This window comes from Pinus tabuliformis, chromosome 8, assembly GCF_031772625.1.
Source record: "Pinus tabuliformis cultivar Carrire ecotype Pingquan chromosome 8, CPIR1, whole genome shotgun sequence".
Taxonomy (NCBI): domain Eukaryota; kingdom Viridiplantae; phylum Streptophyta; class Pinopsida; order Pinales; family Pinaceae; genus Pinus; species Pinus tabuliformis.
Window position 1 is genome coordinate 27,256,542 of NC_142294.1, and position 8,694 is coordinate 27,265,235.

The 8,694-nt window shown below is 39.4% G+C and overlaps 1 protein-coding gene across 1 annotated transcript; it reads right to left on the bottom strand.

The window, feature by feature from the left end:
* Positions 1 to 5,707: 5,707 nt before the first annotated feature.
* On the bottom strand, positions 5,708 to 7,625 carry LOC149233971 (DNA replication licensing factor MCM5-like). Its single transcript, XM_089461080.1, has 5 exons — positions 7,572 to 7,625; positions 7,345 to 7,454; positions 7,096 to 7,225; positions 6,833 to 6,934; positions 5,708 to 6,494 (listed from the first exon to the last, which is right to left on the bottom strand). Exons 1-5 carry the CDS (start codon positions 7,608 to 7,610, stop codon positions 6,411 to 6,413), a joined length of 465 nt encoding a protein of 154 aa, XP_089317206.1. The 5' UTR covers positions 7,611 to 7,625; the 3' UTR covers positions 5,708 to 6,410.
* Between the last annotated feature and the right edge of the window lie 1,069 nt (positions 7,626 to 8,694).

Sequence of the window (8,694 nt, forward strand, 5' to 3'; positions counted from 1 at the left end):
TCTCTATTAGATACTTAATAGACATTTTAACATAGGATAATGTATAAAACACAGGGAGAACATCAAGGTCTACAATGGAATTTATTGTGAGTATTAAAATGTTTAGATATTTGTTTTCAGATATTCTAATATAATCCCACTGCAGCAGAGTGAGGTACAAATGTTAGAGAATTCCCAAAACAAAAAATACTTGTGCCATTTTGACTTCTTTTGAAGTTGGAAATCCTTCAGAGAAATAATCCCAACAGCAATGTTAAGATACACACAATAATCCCAAAATAGAGACATCCAGTTATGCCACTCTAGTAAGATCACCTGAAATATCACATAGAAAACAGCCACAAACCAAGGATCGCCCATGTGGCATGGCACTGAAACCGTTTACAATGTTAGTAACAAAGTGAGGAAGGATACTATGACATTAGCCAGGGACTTGCACACCAAAACCAGTTTCTGGCCTGATAAATCTTTTGTTCACGGATGATATGTTATAAACCATATACATTTCACACTTTGCATACGTATAGAAGTTCAGTTCGGCTAAACTTAACAGAAAGGAAGTATATCTCTAGGTGATAATGACAACTCTTCCATGTTACACTTAAGCTCAGTACCTTGTAAGGATTTTGTGCTAGAGGGTGCAGATTTGTGTAATAGTAGATAAAAATCAACTCTCTAATACCATTTTTAAATATTTCTAATAAATTTTTATATTTCTAAATAAAATTCCATGAATTTGCCAGAATTCTTAATTCCATTGCTAATTTGTAAATAGTTGCACACATATGTTATTGCAGTTTAGGGTGGGATAACTGTGTACACTGTTCCAGGTGGGAGAAATCTGTGCATAGATTGATAAAGGAAAAAAAAACCACTTGCTATTCAGAAAAAATACCAAAAAAGGTCGTGAAAATAAATTAATATAAATACATACTCGCCTTGATTTTTTAACCATTAAAAAAAATTAGCATTTATTTTTGTTCAATATAATATAAAATAACAAACAAACATCTTCAATGAAACGAGATTCGAAAGAAGGAAAATCTTGAATTTGAAACTATGTGGCATGTAAGTTGTCTGAAATTTGAATATACAAACTGAAATTAATGAACATCAGTGACATTATTTCGTCAAAGCTCTACTCGTTGGAGCCAATGCACAATATATTCATTCACAAATTCCAAATACAGTCAAAGGACACACAATAAACAGACCAAACGCAGAAGCTAGTCTTCCACAATTTTCAAGTATTGATATCATTATCTGATTGGATACTCAAAGTAGAAAAATAAACATATACATTCAAACTATTCATGTTTAGTGCAAATATGTAAAATGCAAAAAGGAAACCCTTACACTACAAGGTGGGTCAGTGCATCTCAAGAACTGAACCAATAAGAAGCAACCCTCGTAGCCACAATAATGACCCACATTCAAACCCTGGAGGCATAAAGCCTTGATCTTGTGTATTATTTAGTTGAGTCTGATGACCATGACCACATGTTAAGTGACAATGGTGGTGTAAGAAACAATATCTTATTCAGTTTGTGAACCCTACCGAGATCATGTGGAGTTGGGTTTCATAAATCTAAAAATGAGAGAAATGAAGACATAAATGGTACAAGAAACAGGTGTCTTATTAAGTTATTCAGGCTGTGGGCTTTACTGCAATAATGCAGAGTTGAGGTTTACAACTCACCATGCATCAAAAAACAAGAGAGAATTAAGGACGAATGGTACAAGAAGCAGGTATTTTATTCAAGTTGTGGGCTTTACTGCAGTAATGTGGAGTTGGGGTTCCTTTTTACCTACAGATCCAAGAATAAAATAAAAAGGAATGAGGGCACGGATGGTACAAGAAATATGCACTTTTTTCAAGTTGTGGGCTTTACTGCAATAATGCAGATTTATGAAAGAACGGTACAAGAAACAGGTCTTTTATTCAGGTTGTGGGCTTTACTGTGATCATGCGAAGTTGGGATTCTTTTTCTCTCACAGAGCTATACAAAGGGCAGGAATGAGGACAAGTATGGTACAAAAAATTGTTCCTATTTATTCAAGCTATGTACTTTACTTCAATAATGCAGATTCATAAGGCTGTTTAACTTCACTTCAATAATGCAGATTCATATAAGGATGGTATAAGAAACACGTCTCTTAATCAGGTTGTCGGTTCTATTGCAACCATGAGAGTTGGGGTTACGGTTCATGAGCTCCATACCACTATCTTGAGTTCTACGGCAATATTGCATTATTCGTATTTACCTGGCACCGTGAGACAGCACAGTCTACAGTGTCGCTTATCTTAATAAAATGTCATTGGTGGGAACTTATTCATTTAGACAAAGTTTTTGTCTTGTTCTAGAAGACTACCCTTCTCAGGCATTTCCTCCCAAGTTTCTAGTCTGGTTATTACTATCCTCGGTCTTCAATTCGTCCTTCTTCCTTAAGGCTTAAACTACAGAAAACGGTCTTGTACATCAAAGTACCATTGGTCCTTCTTCCTTAAACTACAGATAACAGTCTTGTACATCAAAATACCATTGCTAAACGATGCTGCTGTAAATCAAACAGGTGGGCTACAGTGAAAATGGTTAATTAACTTAACAGAGTACTTTCATCATAGTGCATTACATTTATATGTGCTCTAATAATACTATATGAACTCACCAGGCATATGGAACAAGTTAAGTCAATATCCAGTTTGAATCAAGAACAGTGCAGGACAAAGATGGTTTTTCACCATCAAAGGTTAGCGAATAGTCCTCCGACAAATCAGACACAGGCGTTACACCATTGCTAAGATTCATTGAGTTGATTCGGAATGCAATGAGTTCATTCAACCAGGGAGACTGAAGAATCTCCCTGGTTGAATGAACTCATTGCATTCCGAATCAACTCAATGAGACTTAAGTTAATGAATTCAAACAAATCAAAGCTAGTGAATTCCAACAAACCTAAATTGATGGAATGAAACAAAACAAAGCTACTAAATTCCAACAAAGCTAGATTGATGGAATGAAATGGAGTGATTCCATGCTTACCTGCGTATTCAGGGCCCAGATAACCAAAAGTGCCGGCCAGCCTGGTTTCAACAGAAAACTTTCCATCAGGGGCCAGCTTGACCAACTCGAAATCCGAGACCTTGGCCCTCATGTCGTCGCCCAGAAGAATATTAGAGGGCTTCAGATCTCTGTGAATGAAGCTCGTCTGTGCAAGGCTGTGCAGGTACTCAACTCCGCGGGCGACATCGAGGGCAATGGAATGAAATGGAGTGATTCCATGTGTACCTGCGTATTCAGGGGCCAGATAACCAAAAGTGTCGGCCAGCCTGGTTTCAACAGAAAACTTTCCATCAGGGGCCAGCTTGACCAACTCGAAATCCGAGACCTTGGCCCTCATGTCGTCGCCCAGAAGGATATTAGAGGGCTTCAGATCTCTGTGAATGAAGCTCGTCTGTGCAAGGCTGTGCAGGTACTCAACTCCGCGGGCGACATCGAGGGCAATGGAATGAAATGGAGTGATTCCATGCGTACCTGCGTATTCAGGGGCCAGATAACCAAAAGTGCCGGCTAGCCTGGTTTCAACAGAAAACTTTCCATCAGGGGCCAGCTTGACCAACTCGAAATCCGAGACCTTGGCCCTCATGTCGTCGCCCAGAAGGATATTAGAGGGCTTCAGATCTCTGTGAATGAAGCTCGTCCGTGCAAGGTTGTGCAGGTACTCAACTCCGCGGGCGACATCGAGGGCAAAGCTAAGCCTCTGTTTCCATTCTAGCGGCCTCAGCCCGGCCGCCGCCCATTCAAACAGATGCAGACTCAGCGGCCCCTGGGGCATATACTCGTACACCAGCATCTTCTCCCCGCCGTCGATACAGTACCCAAGGAGACGAAGCCGATGCGCTGCTCAGGCAGTTAAGGAGTTGCAGCTATCTCAACATGATCCAACGATTCAAGATGGCTCAATCGTCTAACATATCATCTAATGGTGCAAAGTAATGACACGTAGGCAGAGAGCAAAGTTGATTTCAGAGGGGAATGCCTTACGGCGTAATAAACACGTAAGACAGAGTATTCCCTATGAATATGCGATAACCCACACAAACTCCTTCCATGCAGAGGACCACCATAAAATCCACCATGGCTTTCCCTGTACTTCCATAAACAGCAAAGCCCAGATCTCCAAAGCTATATTTTCTGAAATCCTTGCCTTTTGAGGGCCCTCTTAGACCACACCAACAGCGTCATGCCATAATAGGCAATGCATGCCACCAGTGCCAGTACAATAAGGCCTGAGGGCCATCCAGTCTTCATGAAAGTGTAGGTCAATCCCAGCACCCCTGCTCCTACAATCAATACCATTTTCGACTCTAAATATGTCGGGATTAATGGAGGCTACAAGGAATAAGAGTATCTTCCATGAATTCAAAAAACTGTTAACCCCGCACCCACCCTTGATCTTCATCTTCAGAAGTTTTCTTCCCACAGCAAAAAACGCTGCTGACCCAAATCAGACAAGAAGACAGAGATACGAAAATGTGAGAACCAGAATCATAAAATAGGAAGCAGATAAAAAAATCTGCAAACTGGGGATTCGGTTCCAAAAATCTGAGAATCCAAACCAAAAATGGTCTGAATACCGCCACCCACTTCGATATACCCATAAAATTTCCCTGTGTCGCTTCAGACCTCAGGGCGTGCGACTCTTCACTGATCAGAATGTTCTTCACTGATGATCTAATGGCTGGAGATTATTTAATCGTCTAACAATCCATTTAACGGCCCACGTCGAGACACGGTTGCATGGAGGGGAGTTCGTTTCAGAGGGAACGCCTTACGGCGTAACTAGAATGAGAATGAAAATGCATAGAAATAAACAGGTGGGGATGAGTTAGTGATGAGATTTGTTATCCTCGTACACTATTGGCGTTTTAATAAACAAATTTATATATACATATAAGTTAAATTTATACATACATGCAAGTTCGAAACAAATTTGAATAATAAGTGAAATGAATAAAAAATATTTAACACTTTTACTAGAATAACAATCCATTTCGCATGAAAGAGATCCTGATTTTTCTTTATGAGCAGCTTTGCATACAATTTACCCTGTATGAACTTTTTCAAACTATATTTACATTGTCTTTATTGGACTGACTTATATCGTCTCTATTATTTTCCAACATATTTTAATGGACTGATTAACATTATATGAAAATTTCTGCGCAGCATCAACGCGCATAATGACATGTAAATTTCAAAAACAAAATGGCAATGTCACAGAGAAACGAAGGATCAACTTCAGAAGGACAGAACAGTGAACATTTTCTTTAACGTTCTGATAAATAACAGCAATAGGTATCCAGTACCTAGCAGATGCAATGGCATAGAACCAACAGCTGACACATTGTCTCTTCTTCCTATGCAGAAGAATATAAGAAACTCAAAATGGATTGGAAACATATACTTGTACGCAGCTTTCAGCTTTTCAAACAAGAGTGTTGGTAGCTCACATATTTATATTCAACTTTTTGGTAATGACAAAATCCAATAGATGGACAGAGGAGGAAACTGCACAATAATAACACAAATTCTGATATGAACTGTTGCTCAGTAAATTGCATTGATTCAAATACTTAAAGCTAAGTGATTACATAGACTCAAACTTGCTAAGAACAAAGATACTAATCTTAACTCATGTGTGATTGACACTTCGCAGTCTCTTGTAAGAGTTGCTGTCATATTCTAATTTTTTTCCAGCTCAGTTGAAGAGGTAGCACTTGGAATATCTGTAGTACATAGTTTTGTTCAGAATTGAACCATAGAAATCTTGAAGACCAAACCTCTCCACTTAACTATTAAACCAGATTTTCGAAACTAAACTCTCATACTCTACCTATCTGTGTGATTCACTGAGAGCAACATCAGAAAATGGTGAACTGAGATCCATCCTATAAAACAAACCATAAGAAATTGAAATGCATGTAACAGTGGAAAGAAAGTAGCAGAGAAAACTTATGTGAAAATGCATACTTGTTTGACTAGTTGCAGAGTCTAATAGCGAGGAGGAGGAGCAGGGTAAACATATTTGGGAGGTGTGGGGAGTTTGTGGACTGGTGGAGGAGAAGAGGGGTGGGGTTTTCCTGTGGGAGCTGGAATGTAGGGAACCCTTGTAAGAGTCGGAGGAGGGACCTCGTAAGCATGACTTGGTTTGGGAGGAGGGACCTCGTAAGCATGACTTTACCACGATATTTATCATAATAAAACTGCCTCTTGTGTCGAGACCATTATAGAAAAGCCTTTTGGAAGGATGCCTGTTGAAGAAAATAAACTTTACACAAAACTGGCACTGCCTAGCCGCGGCCCTCTGTTAGGGTCCTAACAGTATCAGATCACTCATCTTTAACTTTACACTTTGCGAACTATGACACGCCTTTCTCTCTTGTATTCCACTTCATCCCTTTGATGCATGATAAGGAGAGCTCTTCGAACCTGAAATGAACAAATCAGCCCACTTGGTGAAAACCATGGCTATGATATCATTACTTCAGAGAAGCTGTAAACAACCTATCATATCATTACTTAAGAGAGGCTGTAAACAACATCATTAGCAAGGTTCTATAGGTGACGAAAGCCATTTCTCCCCGTGATATACATTGCCTGTTGCGCAAACTACCCATAAAATGATCTACGGGTAAGCAATATAACTCCAATATTGAGCTAGCTAACAAAACTAATTATAGAAGTAACATGTACTGACATTGGAAAATTATAATAATAAAATAGTCACTGCCGAAACTCAGCAATATAATGAGTGTTGTAATTCTTACAGTTGATTCATTCAACCCCATTCTGACCATATCATCAATCAGACGCCTCTCAGATACGTTGATGCCGATTCCCATCCGTCTCTTTATCTGTGTCTCAACTTGCTGTTACAAGCATGTGGCACTAGCATGAGCAACCATCAATTTTCTTTATTGTTGCAAATCAAAGACCATGACATAGTTCGCAAGCATAGCAGGCTTTTGGTTTGAAGAAAGAATCCACAAATATAGCTGTTCTTACTTGCTAGATTAGATGAGACGCGTACCTGAATTTCACTTCTCATTTCTGGTGTCAAACTTATTTGTTCAGCAATGCCAGAGCGTGCAGCATCCATAGTAGAAACATTGAAAAGCCTCAAAGCTTCTGTGACATGTTCCTCTGTTGCTACAGTTGACCTGCATTAAAAACAATATTTTCAATTTTTCAGATGCAATCTGACTAAGGAAATCGATTGACTTTGATTAACAATAATGCATACATTGAAAAATTACAAAATAATGCTGGGACTACTCACAATTGCATCTTTGCAATGGACTCGCTTAATCGAATAATAGCTTCTAACTGCCTCACTGTTATAGGTATGGCAGGAGAATCTCCACTTTCATGAGCCTGTTGGCGCATTTGCTGAAAATTCCAGACATAATACCGATGATTCCACAATCAAAAACCGATTGAAAGTATTTTTTTTGGAAAACTCATATTTCCCATCCAGAAAAACGACCCACAAACAAATGAGAGTACCTGTCTAATCCTAACATAGTTATAGACCTTGGCCCTCATGTCGTCGCCCAGAAGGATATTAGAGGGCTTCAGATCTCTGTGAATGAAGCTCGTCCGTGCAAGGCTGTGCAGGTACTCAACTCCGCGGGCGACATCGAGGGCAAAGCTAAGCCTCTGTTTCCATTCTAGCGGCCTCAGCCCGGCCGCCGCCCATTCAAACAGATGCAGACTCAGCGGCCCCTGGGGCATATACTCGTACACCAGCATCTTCTCCCCGCCGTCGATACAGTACCCAAGGAGACGAAGCCGATGCGCTGCTCAGGCAGTTAAGGAGTTGCAGCTGATCCAACGACTCAAGATGGCTCAATCGTCTAACATATCATCTAATGGTGCACAGTAATGACACGTAGGCAGAGAGCAAAGTTGATTTCAGAGGGGAACGCCTTACGGCGTAAATATAAGCAATTCAAATTAAGTTAGAATTATGGTAGATTATCTATAATTAGGGATGTGTTGGCTATGTCTATTATCCATAAGTTTTAATAAGCTAAGACTTTCCTTTTACGCAAAGTATGCATCTCATTTCTAAGAAGGAAAAAAAATCTAAAGATCAAAAATCTTAAACCAAGGTGTCATAATTTTTTTGAAGGCTTAATTTTTACATACAAACTTTATTTAGGGTGTTTTTTAGACTATTACAAAGCTTAATCTATGCTCTATGTTTTCCCCTGGAGATCACATGGCTTGTGTCAACTATTAACAATGAAAGGAAATGCCCAAAAGCCATGACAAAAGTTCAAGACATGAAAAACTATAATAGAACTACCAAGGTCATGGTAATCCATTTACCATAATAAACTAGTTTCCTTTCCTTAATGACTTGATAGAGTTGGATGTTCCACCGACAAGTTCCCTTCAACTTGGTGTCTTTGATCTGGTCTACTATAGCTTGCTCAATACAACTAGGAATGTGTTCTATGGGGGCCAAGTGCTCGACTAATCCCAAGGTTTCCATGAGATGTGGAAAATGTGGTCGAAACAACTCCATATTAAATGCGAGGTGGAAACTGAGGAAGGAGGTAATACTTAATTCAAAATTATTCTCACCTACAACCTTGGTGATTATTTAAGGCCCATATTGGAG